Here is a 20,853-nt window from a genome sequence, read left to right as displayed (position 1 = left end):
AAATTGTATTACACTGAAAATCGCTTTGGATTAAAGGGTCTGACACATCCGTAATAATAAATGCATTTCCTGCAACAAGCAGCTTGTGTGCTGTATGTGAAACTGACAGAAAAACTTGACACAACCCTGTTGTATGGGGATGTTTGTGTTGACTGCAGGTGTGAGGTTCTCTGATCAAGCCCCTCGCTCTTCAAAGCACATGTGATCCTGTAAGACGCTTTGTTCATCATTCAGCCTTCATTAAAGTGAAAGCTGAGAGGACGGGTACTCTGTCTGCTCATGAAAGTCAAAATATTCACAATGTTGGCTTTGCCATTCTGATAATACACTGATGAGAATACAGCTGTTTAGCTGTGGGCATTACAGCCAAAATGGCTTCCAACCACAAATCAGGGGATAAAACTGAGACATCAAGGACAGAACGGCATTTAATATTTACCACGGTCTAAAAAAAAAGAAACTAAATAAAAAAACTAACCTAAACTAAAGAGATAAACATGTTTTAAAAATGTCCTGCTGACTGTTATGTACACATCTCTGGGTGTGACAAAGTTCATTTAGGCTTCTGAAGAGGATACAGGAGGGAGTGGTGCGATAACTTCTCATGCGTGAAGCTTTCAGTCTACTGTGACAAACACAGGTGTTTGAGAAAACCCCAAATAACTCTTCAGGAAACAGCAAAGGTTACACAGGAAATAGTTATTATCACAGTAAAACTAAACTACACACACCAGTTCTGCTTCTTAAAGTTGTTATAAAAATGTTGCACTATCAACATAACTAGTACTGTGATAGTTGCTGGGTTTCCATCACCCTGGTTTTATGTGCATTTTGAAGTTTTGATATAAAGGTTGATATTAAAAACGTTATTTTGCAGAAAGGTTTTATTCTCACCTGCGGTGGTTTTCCTTTTTTTGCGAAAAAAGGGTTGATGGAAACGCATTTGCCGAATAAATTCTTCATGTCAAAAAAGTAATGTAACTGCACTATGAGATGTCGCAACCTGACTAACCAGAGTAATTATCTTGTTGCACAGCATCTGACATGTTATTATGGTCATTCTTAAATACCTGAGCACATCGTCAAAGTATTTCTGTAATTGTCTCACAGAACTGTCACGACTGTGTTTAACAAACAGCAGGCATCCACAAAAGCTCCACATTTATTGTGCTTCGTAATCGTCTGCTTGCGCAATAAATGATTATATATGAAAATTATTATATTCAGTGGCTTACTTTTCTTAATGATATACTGATTAGTGCCAGTTCATTAGGAAGTGACGGTTGACTAGTTGGATGAAAACAGTGCTTATAATAAACATTTAATAACATATAGCACTTTCCATGTATAAAATGTAACTCAAAGTGCTTCACAGTTGCAAAAAGAGTAAAAAATTACAAATTACATGTATATAATAATAAAACAAAAAAATAAGTAAATGAAAAAAGTAACAATTATGACAAGGATTAAACAGCTACAACCACTGTTATCATAGGCACATTTTTTAAAACATAAATACTTAGCGATTCTCTCACTTCATTTGCAGACAATTCAAAATGTTTGGAGCATAATAACTAAATGAGGTACCACCAGATCGCCTAAAATTGACTGTGCGCTATTCTAAAAGACCAGCACTAGAGGATCTTAGAGTACGATTTGGAATATATTTTGACAAACGTTTTATGGGATATTCTAGTTAATTTGGTTGGAAACCCGGCTAGTGTACACTCTAAAACAGCCGTGTTAAAAACAACACATTTTGGACCAGATTTACAAACAGAAAAAATAGCTTAATAGTGCAATTTCATACAAATGCAGATGGGAGTGGAAATTTCTGAAGGTGGTTTACTAACATTAAAAAACACTTACAATATTTAATTCCCTTAATGACCAAAGCAATCTTCTAAGAGCAGCGCAAAATTGTGCAGAGTCAAAGACATGCTATTTCTGGCCGTTAAATAAAGCCGCAAATACCAGTACAATGACGAGCACAAACCTTATTAACTCACATTGCGTGATTCATTTAAATATCCATAAGGTCTACGTCTGAGGAGAACACGCCCACGAATGCATATGCAATAAGGTAAATCACAAAAACAGAAGTGTCCACTAATTTTCACTACATCTCTTTAATAAATACAGACAGTAGTTCATTTTTTGGCCCAAAGAGGAGTTTGCGCTGCTGCAAGCTGTTTGTAAATCTGGCCTTTTTATTGTTCACTTAAGGACAGCACATTAATGTGTTGTCATTAACTAAACACATCTCTGTAATTTTTTGGGACAACACATTTTGTGTTACTTTAACACAACTTATGTTGTCCCTTTCATTTATTTTACCCCAAATAACTGTGTTAAATAGCATAACAAATGTGTTCATATTAACTTATTATCATTTTTAAGAGTATAGGCTTGTCAGTAACAAGCTACTTTTATCAATGAGCAGAGCCAGCGACGGGAAAAGAAAATATGTGACACACGACTCATGTCAGGGCTTCAACTCATACCATACAGTGGATAACAGAAAGCGTTAAGGACGGCAAGTTTTACGAGGGCACTTGGACTCAAGAAAGTGGGAAGTGCTCTGTTAGAGTGGGAACATATTTGTAAAAATAAAACAAAAATTCTGGCCATGACTATACACAGTGTTTACCATGTCAAAAGAACAGAGGTATTGTGATAGAAAAAATTATAAAAATGAAATTTTGAGCCATTGAAGATCACTGGTGTTTTCTACAATGTTCCTTTTCCTTTTGACTTACATTTCTATACATTCCCTTAAATATCCATTCATTCATGAACTGAGCATCTACAAATATTTACTATTTAACGTTTGACTGTAATTGTCATAAATTGTCAGACCTGGAAAAATCATTTGAGTAAATCACAAACATAAGAGCAAAGCTGGAACTGTCATCTTCACTCACATCATGCAAAAGGGTCAAAATGGTTTGACCTTTGATTGCCGCATTTCAATACTGGAGGAAGCTCTGTAGCTACGGTTCAATCCATGATGTTTAATGCTCATGAGCAGGTTTTCCATAGTTATCTCACCTAAGCCCTCATACGAATGCCATTATGTGCATCTGATGCCTGTTAAAAGAAACACTGCTGTTTTTTCCTGACAATGCAACAAAGATTCTTTTCAGAAAGATTGCATGTAGAATCCTCCCACCTCTCTTAAACAGCATGCAGCTCACTGACTCATCGAACAATCAGCACCGAATCAGAAGGTGCAGGGAGTTCTGTACAAAGGAGTTCAATTGGAACGAGAAGAGAGGCGATAGAAATGCATCGCAACAGACCCCTCCCACCCGGTGGCCTTCAGAGGGTTCCCATGGTGATAGCCAAAGCCCATCACCCGGCAACAGGCTAGTACCTGCTGGAGGGAGAGTTTGTGGCGGTCGTGGCGTCAGCCTGGAGGAAAAATAGACTTCAGAAAACCGAGTATCTCCTCAGAAATACACACACACACGCAGACTTACATTTCTTTTTTTTCACTATATTTGAGAGAGTAGATTACTTTTCTTCACTAGCAGCTGCAGATTCTCATGTTGGACAGGAGGATTGTGGGTAGTATTTATGAAAATGTGCAAGTGAAATGGGACTGTCGGAGTATTACAGTTTATTGCTAGAAAAAATATATAAAAGCAAGGAACCATATAAAAAAACAAGTCTTAAACAAGGCAACATCGTTGTGATATAATATTACACAGGAAATGTGAAAATGATGAATAAAGCACTCATTAGCAATAATAAGGTCCGGGGGAGAAGTGTGTGTGTATGGAAGAGCAAGAAAAACAGATCTGACTACGGATACATCACAGACCCCCTCAGATCTGATCAGTCCAGCCCAGCAAGGTTTTGGACTTAATGCTATGTGACAAGTAAACAGCAACACTGCTCGGCAACAGAGTGACGTTTGGTTTCTCCTTGAAGCCGCTCTTTAAATATCTGCACAATGGCTGGAGCATGTTCACACAGAACAGCGCATCCACACAAACACGCTTTCACATGAATACATCTTGATACATCTCCTTCTCTTTATACCACCATGCCAACAGCCATGAAAGGTAAATCATCCAATCGGAGGTGAAGTGTGAGTGGCGCAAAAAAAGTGTTTATGCAAATGCATGCCTGGTCTTATTAAATCACCACCCCATGAGAGCATGCAACCGGTGTGAGAGGGTATTTATAGACATCACCCACTTCTGGCAGATCATGTGGGCACATCCATGACTATCCCAGTGGGATTTTCAATAATGACAGCGGGGAGTGGGAGATAGCGTGAACATTTCTAGAAAGGGTTAAGCTTTGTGAATGTCAAAAGCTGAGGAAAAGCCTGAGGGGGTCTTATTGTTTCTTTCAAACACATTCAAGCATCACAATATTACTTTCTAACAGGTTTGAAGCAGGAAAATATGAAGAACATGAGATTATTCAAATGTAAATAATAACAAACTGCACTTTGGCGCTGCCATCTTGGGAGAATAATACTCCACTGCTATTATTGTTTGATATGTATCATTACTTGTTTAGCTTGCTATATGGAGAAATTGAAAGTGAAAGAACCTTTGACTTTAACTGAACGACTCCGTGTAATGCTATTGCAGAGAAAGACCGACCCACCGTAGTTATATTTCATAATCAAACAAAAAAAAAAACACTGCATTGAACGCACTAGCAGCCATCCTCCCAAGATGGCGCAAATCTTCAACACGGGGTGACGTAGATTAACAAACTCTATAGGGGTACTATTACGCTGCAAGAGTAATGAAATATAGCTATATGCATTTATACCTAAACTGACATTTACAACTGACACAAATACAAAATATAAATATATTTATCAATAGTAAATGGGTTGTTGACGTGTCATGGCATTTTCACTGTCCCACAAGATACAAATAAATATCATTAGCATTATCATCGTTATACTTGCAGTAAATGGTAAAGCATATCTTTAAGCGCTTTTACACCATCTCGCTGGACCATTTTAAGCAGAGTCTGAAACATTTACAGTTATGCTTCGACACGGCATGATTACAAACCGTTCTCAGCTAGGAATATTTGGCACGGTTGTCTAGCTGTGCTGAATCGTGCTAATGAATGCGAGCAAAGGCGTTACAGCTCAGTCTCTTGTGCTACCAAGGCGTAACGCGGTTGTGTTTACATTCTAAAAATTTCTGTTTTTCAGCCCTGCTGTGGAAACTGAAACAATTTAAGTACCGGCTGGCATGGAACGTCACAGAGTGAAACGATTATGCAACGAGAACGATTCTTTGTGCTGGTGGAAAAGCGCTCATTGTCTTACATGGACCGGTTGTTATTAAACTGCTTTGTTATCAGACTTTTTTTGAACACCAGATCCTGATTTTAAATCGGGCACATCCACAAACAACACTAATTTGCTAAAAAGACCCGTTTCAAGATCATGTACTGAAGCCCCCAGTGAAGCACATGACGTGTATACATGGTGGGGCTGTAAGATTTGGCCTAGAATCTAAATCTCGATTAATGTAACATTTTCTCTCGATGATGATTATTGAATAATTCTTTTGTTTTTGTTTATTTATATATTTTTCTTAGTTTCTTTACTGTAGTTCACTGACATAGTTCACATACATGGTTTGTACTGTAAATATATTTTTTCTAATTAAACATTTCTTATCTCATATGATTTTAAAATAATCAAAGGAAATACAAACTATTTATTGAACATTTCGAACAAACATATCTTTGTTTTATTTTTTGGAAACATTGCACTTGCTGCAACTGAAGACAAGAGAACAAATACAACAAATCAGCAACTCTGCATGTGTTGTGAGAAATATGGTTTACTTTAGCACCCCGAAGACACGTCCTGCATCATAAGAGCTCTCGCATGAAAGAAACAGACGGAGTTGAACTGAGTGTGTATAGTTGAACGGAGCTTAAAACTCACCAGTCTGTCTAAAAATATGAAGTCAACATGTTTCTCAACTGTACTATTACATAAACATGGAATAGGTTATTTCAATCTGAATCGGATCAATAAAGAGTAGAAATTTTAAGCTTTGTATGTGTGATGAGTATTTTGGATCAGTTTAGTGATGCGTTTTAGAAATATGGGAGCAGAGTGGAGAGAGAGACGTCTGACAACACGACCTGTTAACTGTTTATTTAACAAAATCACAACGTTTTGTTGTTATTGTGAGTTCACGCACGTAAAAGTAGACCACTTATAGTTTCTAATACTGTCTTAAATATATGTACGCCCCCAAAGGTAATGCAGTTCTTTAAGCCACTTCTGCTCTGATAAGAAAAAAGTGAGGTAGCGGCACCCGTCGACATGGATGTTAAAGGGAGAGTAATCAAAATAACCGACATTGATTACGTCGATCAGAGGTCCTGAATGTTGGTTTTGGATACTTTTAGATTAATCGTCCAGTCGTGATATATGGTCAATGTTTGTCTTGACATGTTTCAAATATTTCACATTTTGGAACCACAATAAAAGTGCCAAGTTATCTTGTCCTTTGGTTTGACGCCCGGAAATTATATTTTTTATTAAAAAACTATGTTAAACTACATAATTATGGAAAGTAAAGCAAATAATGTTGCTAACTGCTGTTGACAGGTTAGCTAGAAACAGCAAGGTCATTAGCTGAGATAAAAGACTGAAACGTCCTTCGGTGTGACAGATAATGTCCTGTTGTGACAACTGTACTGTCACACAAGAGGACAAGGTCTTCCTAAGAAGCATTTTAAACAATTTTATAATAATTTTATATTTTTTTCATTTAAAATGTTATAGTTACCCTAATTAAAATGTTCTGATGTTTTAGCAGAAAATGTATTGTTGTAAGTGTCATGAAAATAAATAAATGTGGTACCTTGGTTTTGAGAGATTAAGAATTGAGGGAGAAAATGAATAGAAGAGAGAGCACGGATCTATAGAGAGAAAATTAACAATGATTCAAACAGAAGGGAGAAGATCCTAAGAGAATGACACAGAAAGAAGATAGAATAAAAATTATTTTTATAGAAAGAGCAGCCGTATACGTATAAAAGTTAGTCACACTAAAAAAGTTTCAGTTACATGTTGATTGACTGACGCAGAAAAAGTTTTCTAGGGGAAACCATTAGGATATTTTCTTTCTTTTTTCTTAGATTGTAATGTATTGTCTATGAATTCATTATTTCATATCTACAAATTTCTTAAACAGTGTCAAAGTTACATAAAAAAAGTGTAATACCTCTCACTTTCTCATGTAATGCAATAACTACCATCGCTGTCCTTTGGTGTGCCATAATGTCCACATAAAATAACCACAAATTTGTTTTTATCTCATAACATTTTAAAGATTGGGTATCTCAGTAGGGGAGTTAAAGTCATCACTCATCTTAAAATAGTGTATTTTTCAGCAGTTTAGAAAGGATGAAAGAAAATGTTGTCTCATATTTATTGAAAAAAGCGAGTCATATAGAAAAATAAATAAATATCACTTCATGAAAATAAGAGTCTAATGATGAATACATCTCTCTCATGCTATTTGTATATTAAGATTTTATTAAGAGATTTTTTTTCTTAATTCTTGCCATGTCAAACCATAGGACATTTTAGTAATAATGCTTAAACTGTGAAAGGGTTGACTAATTTAGTGACACTTCAGTTTTTCTGAAACTTCATCCTACATAAATGTGTTGTTTTTTGTGAACACACGTACACCCGGAGCAGTGGGAAGCTATTACTGCAGCACCCAGGGAGCAAGTAGGGGTAAGGTGCCTTGCTCAAGGGCGAGTCCGACTCTCTAATAGGCCACGACTGCCCTTTGGTGGGAAAGACGTTATGACGAACAAACCCTGGACCGAATTCCTTCATGGAGTAATTAATTACCTGGAAACATATTTTTTATAAAGTTTGAGAAAGTTGTCTGAGGATCGGTGGTGGTGACGTTGTGTAGAGCGACTGTAGTGTAGTCTGTTTATAGCCTCATGTTAGCTTTTTAAGTGTGACGATAGTATTAAGACTTCAAAAGTAACAAATCTTGTGTTAATTTGTAAAGATTATCTTCATAGACGAAATGTGTAAACATATCGGTCGAGGGAACCATTGCGACGCTAACTTCCGGGTTGGCCTACAAAAATACGTCATTACTGAGGCACTCTATTGTAACCAATTCCAGTCAAGCTATGTGGCTATATCTGATATGCGGCTGAGTGGATTAACTGGACAGCTCTTTTACTCCGTATCTCATAATAGCTGGTGCAAACTGAATACTGCAGTAAAGCATATATTTTACTTGCTTTGTTGGTTTATTAAAGGTAGTTAATTAATCCTTACAACATGAGATTCTGAAGAGATACTAAAACGATAGCCAGCAACACACACCTACCTTATCTGAGATCCTTGTTTGTATTGTGTATTACAATAAATAATCAGACTAATAATACTTTCATGTACACGGGAGAAAAGAGGTGTTCTCATGTCATGTAAACATGTTATAGCGATTAAGTGCTTAATCTGATTATTGGAAATAATCGCATTATCGATGCGCATGTAAACGCAGTCATAGATAACCCACCTAAAGTCCAGGAAGAAAAATGTTCATCCACTATTACAGTTGGAGTGAGATTTCAAGGAATAGATCACCCACAAATGATTCAATACAATTTTAATCTTGAATGACTTTTGGTCCACTGTAGAACACACAAGGTGATTTTTCCAAACATCTCCTGTATCTCCTGAAGACTGGAGTTACAAAACATAAATTATGTATTCTCCTTTGAAAAAAAATAAGCCATACACTTTAAGAGTGAGTAAACAACATTTTTTTCCTAAAGTGTCTCTTTAATGTGCTATAGAAGATGTGATATTAGGATGTGTATGCGAGTTTAATGAGACTACCGGTACAGACATCCCTTGATGAATGTCTAATTAGCCCACTTCTATAATTGAAGCCTAAAACGAGCCCCTTCGATAACATCTCAGAGTCTGTCTTGCTTGCCTATCTTTGACATTGACTATATTTATACCTGCAATCCTCTTTTAGTGGCTCTTCTGAGACTAACTAGCAGATCTTCACAAGGAAATCGAATGACAATGTCACATGGCCAAGGCTTCATCAAATTGATAGCATGGCTGGTTTACTAATCCAGAGCGCATGAGGTTTTGGCGGCACTTCCAACCCTATGGAGAATAAAAAGCCTGAAAACAGAATTAGCCGTGAATCTGAGCTCCGCGGCACTGGAGGAAGATGAAAGGGTGCGCTTCATCTCCATGATTGAGAGAACTGCAAAGTGTTTCAGAGAAGACCTGGGGCAGGGGCAGATCTGTGAGGTGTGGAAATGTGCTAATGACACCAGACCAACACTGAAACCTGTGTAGTACTCTTCTGGGTGTGCTGTGTAAATATTAAGGTATTCTAGCGAGGGACCCAACTGTAAAATCTTCTGAGACTGGAAGGGACAATTGCAGGAGCAAAGGTCAATGACAGGGCTATCATGTTTAAAGACTATACAGAAGAGTACACAGAGAAGTAAGTGGAAGATATGACATCTAGTCTCAAGAGCAGAGCTGTCTTTTTCTTATTATTGAAGGCTAAAGCCTAAAGGACACAAAAACATCCTTTTAAATTAGTTTACTGCAGTACACCATAACATTGATTAATTTATAGTGATGGTTCATCCAAAAGTGATAATTCTCTCATCATTTACTAACCCTTCTGTCATTTCAAACCCGTGTGACTTTCTTACTTCTGCAATATACAAAAGAAGATATTTTGAAGAACAGCTGATCAACAGTGGTACCCATTGACTTGCACTGGTTTTATGTCTGTACACTAAAAGTGAATGGGTACCGCCGTTGTTCAGTTAACAACATTCTTCAAAATATCTTGCTTTGTGTTCTGCGGAAGAAAGAAACGATAACAGAATTTCCAATTTGGGCTGAACTATCACTTTAAATATAAGCAACACACAGTTATAGTCTCAACAAAAAAGCATCTATACTGCCAGCGGCGTGCTGTCTATACAAGCATACAATCTTTGAATGTATGTTCATTCTGTTGTAAAGTCTCATCCGAAAGAAAAGTGCTTTATACTTTCCAATAAAAGATCATTAGTAAGTGCTATTCGAGGCTAATGTAAATATGATAATGCAACATTACTTTTCAAAGTCACATGGCCCAATAATGTGGTTTACACAGATAAAGAATCAAAAACCGACCAAGAGATGGAGCAGAAATGTATTGTTCATAATTACACAGATTCAAAAGAGCAGAGCAATTTCCAGTAACTATCCCATTCACCATCACTCCATTTCCTGTAATCAGCGAGCAGTCATTCGACTGGTAAACGTAATTCATTCTCACCACACGCGCTGAACGTATTCTGATCTGTGAGTATCTCTGTGCTGCAGAGTTCTGCCTGAAGCAAGTAGTGCATTTTCACTATTATTATTATTTTTCAGTTGGCTTCAGCTCAATATTGTCTATTGTCACCAGCCAGATAACATCACACCAATAGAAACCAACACTATGTTAGTTTCCTTTAGAACAAATACTATTATAAAAACTCCCACTATAACACTTAAATCCATAAAGTTTTCTATTGTGTCATTTTTAAGTATTTGGGATTTTAAAAATCGGTAGAAAATCTGTTGAATGTTTCATTTCATCCAAGTGTAATAAGCAAAACCATTAGATAGAATTTACATTTGTTTGAAATGCGGAGCCTGGCGTGAGTTGAAACAGGGTGCGCGGCGTGCGTCAAGCCTCGTCCATATTGCCAGATGCAGACTTGCGGTGTGGAGTCTGCTTGAGTATAAACGAATGTTTAGACGCGGGAGACGTGCAATGCAGGGCAGAGACACGTAAGTGTAATACAGGCTGTGTGCGGTCTTCTGAATGCCACTCAAAGCGGAACAGATGCGTTTCATATTTTTCACATCGCGTCCACATTGCAGCCTCTTGCCATTAGGAAAATCGCATAGTCTCACATCGCGATTCGATTAATCGTTCAGCCCTTACTACAACGGAAGTGTAATGGAGTATCTGCAGACTATGTCAAAAGAATAACACTAGTGTCACCGGGTGAACGAACCAGGAACCGAAGAGAGACTGCGACTCGTTGTTAGGGGGAAGAAATGCCGGTGCGACACCATAACGAGCGCCAGCTGAAGCTAATGATTAGCGCTTCATTGAAGCATGTGCTCCAGTATAAAGAGAGAGGTTGAAAGCATGGTAGGGAGAGAAGAGGAAGGGGGAAGAGAGTGTTCGTGCAGTTGTGAAGCGCTGTAGGAATACTCGAGGATCATCGTAGTGGCAGTGAGTGAGGAACAGAAACTGTACCAGCTGGGGAGACCATCGAGTACGGGTTTTATCGTTTGGAACTACTAACCTTTGGATCATTCACCCTATGAAGAGGAGAGAAACGAGTTGATTAATCGCTGTAAAGAGAGAGTGAGTTTGCAGTGTCTGATAGAGTGAAACCAACACGTGTGAGGATTTACCAGAGTGATTTATGCACGAGTGTGGTGAGATCGAACAACTGTTTTCTCTGAGTCTCTGATGGATGAAACTGGTCGATAACCTTGAAGATGTATTTGAATTGAACTGTCCCCGTAGTTGTTTCCAGGTCCCTAACGATCGTGTGCATGGCGTAGAGGAGGAAGGAGAACTCAATGCTCCGTTGTTGCCACAAATCACGAGCACTGTATCCCGCCTCAGCGAAAGCCCAGCCTTGCCAATTCTTCCGATGATGCCGTTCCAGTATATCCAGAACGAGAGTGGAGGCTGGTAAAGTACCCGGTTTTTGTCTCACCTACTACTGCCTGCCTCACTATCGAATTGTCCGTCCCTTACAGGGAGTAAAGAGGGAGCTACTGTGACGAGTTGGATGGTGGCTTTGTGAGCACGTTGAAGAATCCAAGTCCAGAAGCTGCCTGCCCCACGAGTAATTCCACGAGTCTGACGACGAGGAAAGTCCCGATCGGTCCCACGAGCCTGCTTAGAGGGGAGTACACTCACCTGGAGAACGGAAAAGTACCTACCGGCACCCCCCCCTTCCTCACTTCATCAACGCTACAGCCACAGGCCCACCAAGAGAGGAATATCCTTACCTGAAGGACGGAGAAGTACCTACCAGCCCCCGCTTCTTCATTGCGTCCACGCTACAGCCACAGGCCCACCAAGAGAGGAATATCCTTACCTGAAGGACGGAGAAGCACCTACCAGCCCCCGCTTCTTCATTGCGTCCACGCTACAGCCACGAGCATCCCCACCCCTGCTTTTATCCCTTTTTAGATTAATAAAGAAACTTACCTTTTAAACTCATCCTTGTTGTCCGCCTCTTGGTGTTCTCTGGTGTCTGCTCCTCCGGAGTGTGGTAAATAACCCTCGGCCCTGTCACCGGGTGACACTAGTATTTGTCAAATTTATCGCTGTAAACTGAATAATCATGAACATTAATGACACAAGGAAGATCTGAATATAAAATCCCCTCTGTGAACTCACTGCCTATGTGTAACCGGGGCAACAATACCATATCCTCCGTTGCTGTGGGGGGCGCTCTTGCGCGCAGGTATGATTGCAGTGTACGAAAAAGACAGCGAGCGAGAGAGACATCTGCCGTTAGTATAGCCAGGCTTTTGGCGAGGAACCGATAATATTAAGAAAAAAAAACAGTTTTGCAAAAGTAAGTTTCATTAACAGTCTTCTGATTTCCCGATCACCGTGAACACGTGCGTGTGGTAGATCGCCAAGTGGAGTATACGGGCCACAGTGTTGGTGATTGCGCAGGGGAGAGTGATACGTGATTGTGCGCGGAAGTCAGCAGCTGTTTCCGGTTACGAAGAGTGCGCTAGCATTACAGAGTATACAAGTCACTACCGTTGTTTATTTGGGGTTATTTCTTTACTTTATTTTCCAAGAGAAGTTTAATGTTATTTTATTTGTTAAGTGACATTTTTGTGAACTACTTTTGGGTTTTCATTGTTTTCTTTAAATATTGTTCATCCTCTTTCACGGAAAGGGAAACTCCACAGACTTTAATGCTGCGTTACTTTTGTGTGGCGTGGTCACAAATAAAGAATCTTTTAAGAAGCTGGCTGTTGCGTTTGACACTCTTCATCATATAGGCCCATTAGCACGGTCACATTTGTATTTGGTGCCAGTGAGAACTTTGTCATTTGCTGGTTTAAATGCTTGTAAACAACTCAGGGGCCGTCTCAAACAGTATAGAGTACACGGCCCCAAACTATCATCACAATTCTGGAAAAACAGAGGGTTATCGTGGCTCCAGCTGTCCCCCACACTTCCTCAGTGACAGTACATCTGATTAGATTTACGTGAGGACGACAAGTACCCCCACATCTTTTCTCTTTCTTACATAGGGGAAATAGACAGATTGACAAGGAAAGATAGGAGAAAAGGAAAAAAGGGTTAGAAAGACAGAGACACAGAATGAGAGAGGATGAGATTTCATTACTCACGTCTGATGCGGGACCCTTATCTGCTCCGGGGCAGGAGAAGGTGACAAACTCATGGCAGCGCTTGTGCACCACAAAGCAACAGACTAGAGGAAGGAAAGGGAGAGAGACATTTAGAACCAGACCACAGGGCACTTAGGAGACATGTATCTGTTCTGACAGCGGTTTTGTTTGATAATGGCCTGAGCTCATCCATGGGATTTAAAAAAATATCACTGCTATTCATAATTTACATAACATAAAAAACATATTTTACAGATAGCCAATTTGAATGAATTTGTAAGATTTAATTTGTACCTTTTTAGTATGATTTGCTTTTGTGCCAGTGATGTAAGGTTTAAGGGTGGGGTTAGGTGAGGGGCTTCAGTATAACTTTTTCTAATAATTACATTTTTATATGATTGACATTGTAGGAATTCATACGAATAAGCCTCAGGTTTTCAGAAATAAGGCCATATGCATATTACAGGATGGCACTGTACTATTTTCTAGCTATAGCATTTAATGATGCATCATACCAACGATATCAGAAAGATATTAGACACAGGGTTTGTTACACAGCCATGCTGTTACCATGAATCTTTGACCTCAAAGTCATATCACGAGTAATTGAGTCATTGGTTGCCCAATGCATAGTATCAAGGTTCCCAATTTTGTATCCATCAATTAATGACGCCTTATCTGAACAGACTGGCAAAACATTATACAATTTTAAACACAAATCAACCATTTTAAAGAGATGATAATATAAAGTATTGATTAAATGTATACCTTGAATGAACTGTAGAAGTTGCTTTTAATAAAAACATTTGCCAAATGCTTAAACGTACTTTAAAGATGACTAGAAGGCACTCACTGAATTAAACAGAGTTGTGAGGTCAATGTGCTAAGGCCTATGACAGCAGTGTAACTCCTAAACCTTGTCATACAATCCAGCAGCGAATCGTATACAGACTATACGTACGATGTCCTTCTGAACACATCACAAATGACATCAACACCTCTGCAGTGTGACATATTGAGGTCATTGTAAGTGCAATATCCTTACTGCTGCAGGTCACACTGTTCGCTGCAGGTCGCCGGCTGTATTTCAGCTACGCGTCTCGAAAAAGAATGAATATTTTTGATCCCCATCAGACTTGAGTAATTATAGCCATTTCTCTCTGGATATTACATAAGAAGTCTCACACATCTACAGTAATCTCACAGGATTCCGCAAAAGTCGACAGCAACTACAGCCAAAACACAACAGCCAAACTTCTGAGACTGAACAGCCACGGTCACCCACACACCAGAATTAGTCCAGTAAAAAGAGAGAATGCAGAAGACAGATTTGGAAGAGGACTGAAGTGTGTTTAATCAACGTTTGCTCTTTTTATCATTGCTTTTATCCTAATCCGAGCAATGTCCAACTTTTTAAGTTAAGTACAACCTTTGATCAGAGCAGAACATTGAAGTACCATTTAGTTATGAAAAATGTTCAGTTAAGTTTTCAGAATAATGACATCAAAAAATGCTTCTTTGCTGAAGTAGATAACGTATTTATGAAACTCTGTAGAGCAGTTTGTCCGTTTAGGGCTACTGTAGAAAAAACATAGCAAATTCCATGCAAGTGGACCTGCGGTATATGTAGAGAGAAATAGCTCGTTCAACCCCACACTGGGTCAAATAAACCTGGAAAATATTTATATTTGACCCAACAACACAACCCAGCATTGTTGAAAAACAAACCCAACAGATGGGTTTGTTTCTTTTTGATACAACACTGGCTTGAACATTACCCAGATTTTATTAGAAAAGTGCATTAGAATGAGTGCATCAGAAAAAATATATAAACGTCCATTTTTTAAATGTCTATTCTGCATAGCACTAGTGTACAAGCAATGTTCTAAAAATAAAATTAAAAATATATAAAAAACATGCAACAAATGACCAACAGCTTGTTTGCAAATAATGACAGTTGTCATATTTCTTTATGATTTTTATCTTGGTTTGCATGTATATAGAAAGTCTAGCATCTCTCTTCAAAGGGCCTACTGAACGCTTGCATAACATCCAGCCTGGCAGGGAAGAATCGGCCTTTAAAGGAGTTTCCCTAACTCTTTCTCCCTCCGCCACTCTTCAAATGTCACAATAAGAGACCGGCTCATGTAGCAGCCTGCAGCCCTTCATAATTAACCAGCCCATTAAATATCCATGCCACGCTAGCAGCTCAAGACCTAGCAAATGCACCCATGCTAAACACCCCACTTACAGCACCAAACTGTCCCAGAGAACACTGTCACAGTCTAATTCAACTAACTCAGAGAGGGGGGAAACACAAGGGCTTGTTTTCTGCTGCTAAACAGCCAGTCGCTTATAGATAAACAGCAATAGCGCACACCCACGTACTCATACACTTACAGCTCTGAGAACACCCACACAAACACACATGCACTCAACATCCAAGCGTTTCTGCCTTCTGGACAACTGTGAACCTTAAAAAAGAGCCTCCAGTTATAGCAAGCGAAGTCTGGACGGAGGAACTGTAGAAGAAGAACCTTTCACGATTTTAATTCACACTGTGAAGAGATGTCCTAGTTATCCCACGTTATGACAAAAATGACTAGATATTGAATTCAGCCCAGCTGTCCGATAGATGCGGAAAAGGAGCGAGCATACTTGTCTACTAGTAAAAATAATATGCAGCATGCAAAAGACATTCCTTGTGCAACATCATGAGGTCTCCAGGACTGCAACAATCAAATGAGGGAATGGCTGAATATTTTAAACGTCTTGGTTTTCTTGTCCAGACACTTGGTTTAGTATTGACTAACACTAACATTAGTTAGTGATAAAATTCAAAGCTTTGGCATTTAAAGAACAGTTGACACTTAACACTTAATAAAATAAAAACCACAGTTGTGATGACTACTTTTCCATCCTATACCATGTTAATATCTTTTAGTCACAAACTAAAAGTTATTGTGGTCACACAGAAATGTCACACGATACAGATGAATACTTTTGTCTCTGTAGTAGATTCAGTTTAACATTTGTTTAAAACTCTTCATAGCAACAGGAAGGAAACTGATAAGTAATTAAAAAAGGAGAAAAGCTAGGGGGAATAAATGCAACACGATTCTCTTCCTAATTAAGTTCATATGCCAACTTAAAATTTGTATGTCTTTTTCCAGCCATGACTGGGTTTGACTGTGTGGAAAAACGATGCTCTTTAATGAGAAGACACCTAAAAAAAATTCACCATTTAGGACACAAAGACCTGCAGTGATTTCTTATAATGCAACATTCACGCACTGTGACACATGACATTTCATTTCTTACTACACACAGACCTCATTCAAAAAAATATAAACCTGAATTACTCTATATCTCTAAACATCAAAGCATTAAGAGACTGAATCATTTTAAACGAAGTCAACAAATAAACAAATAAAAAAACACTCCCCACACACCATTACATTCACATCAACACCATCATTCTGCTTAAATCAAAACAAATGTGACACTTGATCACAAAAACAGTCTTTAGTAGCACGGGAATATTTGTGACAGTAGCCAGCGTCACAATTATCCATTTTTATTTTATGCCCAAAATCATTAGGAAATTAAGTGAAGATCATGGTCCATGAAGATGTTTTGTAAATTTCCTACTACAAATAAATAAAAACTTTATTCTTGTGAGTGTATACAGAAAAATTGCTCACATAAATGGCGAGGTACACGCCTACAAACTTCACTCACTGCTGCCTGCTATTTGAGAATGAATTCCCCACTCAAGTTTGACATCTGTGTGAAGCTTAGAATTTTAGTTTTTTGGTTCATTTACCAGATATCAACCATACATCAATGGAAAGCTTATTTATTAAACTTTCAGATGATGTATAAATCTCTATTTCGAAAAATTGACCCATAAGTTTTGTTGTCTAGTGTCACATAGATTTTTTCAGTCATTACAGATTTTTCCTTCTAACCGAAATGATGTATAGATTTCAGTGATTACATTTTGTCTGGTAACCTAAAGGATATTGATTCACAGGTTGAAAGTCCCATAATGGGAGATGTCTATTTTGTCATCCCTTTACTCTATGAAAGTGTAATTTAAATTAGTTTAGACAAAAATGTCAGCAGTGAGGCCTGACAAGATGATGTGCACATGAGCTGAAACTTTGAGGCGGGTTGCTTATACATGAGAAGCGAGTTCAAAACTGGCTTCCAACACTTCTCCCGATCACATTATATCCCAAAGGACATTCTAAATGAATACAATATTAAGTTTCATGTTCATAACCCAAACAGACAAAAATAAATCATCACTACACGGATTGACTGAATGAAGGCGTTTCACCAAGCGAAAAAATCATTCGCCACAGCAGGCGATCCACGACCAGTCAAATGAAAGAGAAACATACTGCGGGAAAAGTCTAGAGTTCGTCAGATATCCCCTGCTTCCCATATGGCCTTTATATAATACAGCTGCTGAGAACTCAATCAATGAAACCTCCACCCACCACGCATTAAGCCACTCAATAAAGGAGCTGAGCACAAGGCAACAGAGAAGACTTGTTTTTTTTCACGACTATGTATTCTTTCATTCTCCTTCTCTCACCCCCTCACTTTGATCTATTCTCAGGCTGGCACACCGGTTCGCCATTCCAGCGTTATACTGCCCTAGCACTGTCACTCGCACGGCGAATCATATGCATTCCAATGAATCCTGGCATTGAGGCATTATAGACACAAACAGATCCACACACACCTCATCCATTCTTCAGCCAAAGCGTGTCTCACGCAGGCCGCAGCGTTTCTCCCTGAAATCTAGATAATGACAGAGAATGGCTTTCCCTGCTAATGATTGTCTGGCAGCTGATGTCTGTCACAGGCTTGGCTGAACGCTTCGAGCTGGCTGAGAGAGAAGTGGTTCCTGTTAGAACAGAATATACATGCCAGAGACAGTGCGAGCACCTGTGTCTCTCTTTCTCTGCCCAGCCGAGAAGATGAGATCTTTGTTTGAGGATCTTGGGCCAGAGTATCCTGGATCGTGGCAGCGGCACATGCTTGTGTTTTTTAAATATAAAATAGATATCTGTAATCGTTTATTCATAATAATGTCGTTCAAAACCGGGATATGACTCTTTTTTTCTGTGGAACACAAAAGAAGATATTTTGAGAAATGTTTCAGTGGTTTTGTGCCCATACAGTGGAGGTCAATGGGGCCCAATGTTTTTCTTTCAGTGTTCTGCAAAATATCGTCTTTTGCATTCTGCATAAGAATGTCATTAGTACATGATGAAAGGACTTTTTTGGGAACTATACTCTGAAAAAGGTGCTATGTAGCACTAAAAGTGGTTATTGGCTCTTGATCATAGGGGAACCTCTTTAAAGGTCCAGTCGGTAATATATTGCAGGCAAGGTTGCAAATTGCAACCAACCGCTCACTCCACCCCTCCCTTTCGAAACACTAAGACAGCTGACAGAACATAGCAAATTACATGCAAGGGGACCCGCAGTGTATGTCGATAGACAAAATAGATAAAAACATAACGCTTCATTGTGTATGCTCTTTATACACCTCTCTAAACATAGCTATGCATATTATATTGCATTTCTATCAATAGATCGTCCCAAAAATGACACACTCTACCTTTAAGTGCTCCATAGAACCGTATCTTGGTTCTTCAGCGGTTCTTTGGGATGACTGAGGTGATATTAAGCAGTGGTTCTCAACAGGGGGGCCTTGGGCCAAGGGGGCCTCAGGATGACTCAAAATAGTTTAATAAGACAAATTGAGCATTGAAATACATTTTACAAAATACGGTTTATACAAAGATTCATTTTTTCAAAGTTCATTGAAAGCTGATCACATCCCTTCAGAACTGTATGATGTCACAACAACTGAGATCAACAACTGTCACAACAAATGATGTCACAACAAACAAAAGCAGAACCCCATCTTCTGACCTTGCATTCACTAAACGGATTGACTCTTCAGTCAAAGATGTATAAGGCAATAACTGTATAAGTCAAATAACAAAGCAAGAAGGAGAGAGGTAAAGACATAAGGGTGTTCAAGAAGGTGTTCTCTTTTTTTTCTACAGATGCAGCAAACGATTGTTCACGAAGAAAAAAGGTGTTTGATTTTCACCTTTTCTGCTTGTGGTAATGGGAGTTATGCAAGTGAGTAGGACCGGCCTACGCACTAAATAAAAATACTGCGGGCCACTGAGCGCTACGCTGTGCTTACTGCAGAGATGCAGGCCTGGGGTCAGTGAGTCAGTCATCAATGCACAGCTGTCCTCAACTTCTCTATTCTCACTACACACACACAAACACACTCATCCTCCTCTGTACTGCGGCCTGCAGCTATAAATGTAGTGTAGCTCTCCAGCTCTGTGCTGAATGCACCAACGATAAATGATGCCCTTTACAAACATGTTCAAAATAAGGATCTGAATGATATCTGGGGGTGAGAGGATCGGTAACAAGCTATCGGCTGGTTTAATGAAGCCACACATGCAGTGCAAGAGTCCAAGAGTGTAGTAAACAAAACAAATGGTGTTTACGTTATACATAGGGAACTTGAATGTTCTGTTTTAAATCAAATGACCAACAGGTTAACCAGTGAGACGTCTCTCCTTCATATATTCAGTTGCCTATTGTGTGATGTACACTTCAAAACTTCATCTTGACTTTGCAAAAAGTCATACTGTACTGCATACGTTTTGACTGCTTATGACTCCTCCCACAATAAGACAAAACTGTATCAAAGGATGACAGCTGACATAATCATTTCATCTGAAAAACAAATTAGCAGCCATCTCACGATAAAAATATTCTAATGGTATCATCATTGTAGCGTAATACATTATAACACTCGAGTCACAGGTGATTGGGTTTAAAGGAAGTACGTGTGTGTACCATTACAGGTCTCCACTCAAACCATCCCATCTATCTGAAGAATCCTCTCCACTGACTGCTTGTACGGTCGCTGAAGAGTCTCTCTGCACAGCATACCACCCCCTCTGGACCACGACCCCCACCGCTATACCTGCTTCCCTGCACAACCCTCCCCCCACCACCCACGCAAACACACACACACAGACAAACAGCGACTCCGGAATGGACCGACGAAAAAACCTATAATACACATGAAGATAAGTGGGACACAATGGAAAAGCTTCATTAAAAGGAGGATACAGCTTGTAAAAGCATTAAAATCGAGAGAGAAGCTAAAGGGAAAACACAAATGGGACATTGATTAAATTAACCTGCTATTCTGTCCAGAATACATCAGGCAGTGGTCTAGTTTTGGTTTGAGTGACCAAGACTAAACTCACCTTATTGTGTGTATAGAACACTGGAGTATTACATTAATATAATGTTGA

The 20,853-nt window shown here is 39.0% G+C and overlaps 1 protein-coding gene across 1 annotated transcript in view; it reads right to left on the bottom strand.

Annotated features, from left to right (window-relative positions):
- prkcbb (protein kinase C, beta b) overlaps positions 1–20,853 on the bottom strand; it is a 90,776-nt gene that overhangs the window by 54,995 nt on the left and 14,928 nt on the right. The window contains exon 3 of the mRNA XM_079457743.1: positions 13,472–13,554. Coding sequence (XP_079313869.1) covers positions 13,472–13,554 — 83 coding nt within the window. The remainder of the gene's footprint in view (positions 1–13,471; positions 13,555–20,853) is intronic.

The sequence above is a fragment of the Barbatula barbatula genome, assembly GCF_947034865.1.
Source record: "Barbatula barbatula genome assembly, chromosome: 5".
NCBI classification, from domain to species: domain Eukaryota; kingdom Metazoa; phylum Chordata; class Actinopteri; order Cypriniformes; family Nemacheilidae; genus Barbatula; species Barbatula barbatula.
The sequence above is the reverse complement of the archived record's forward strand: the minus strand, read 5'-3'. Positions and strand labels throughout refer to the sequence as shown.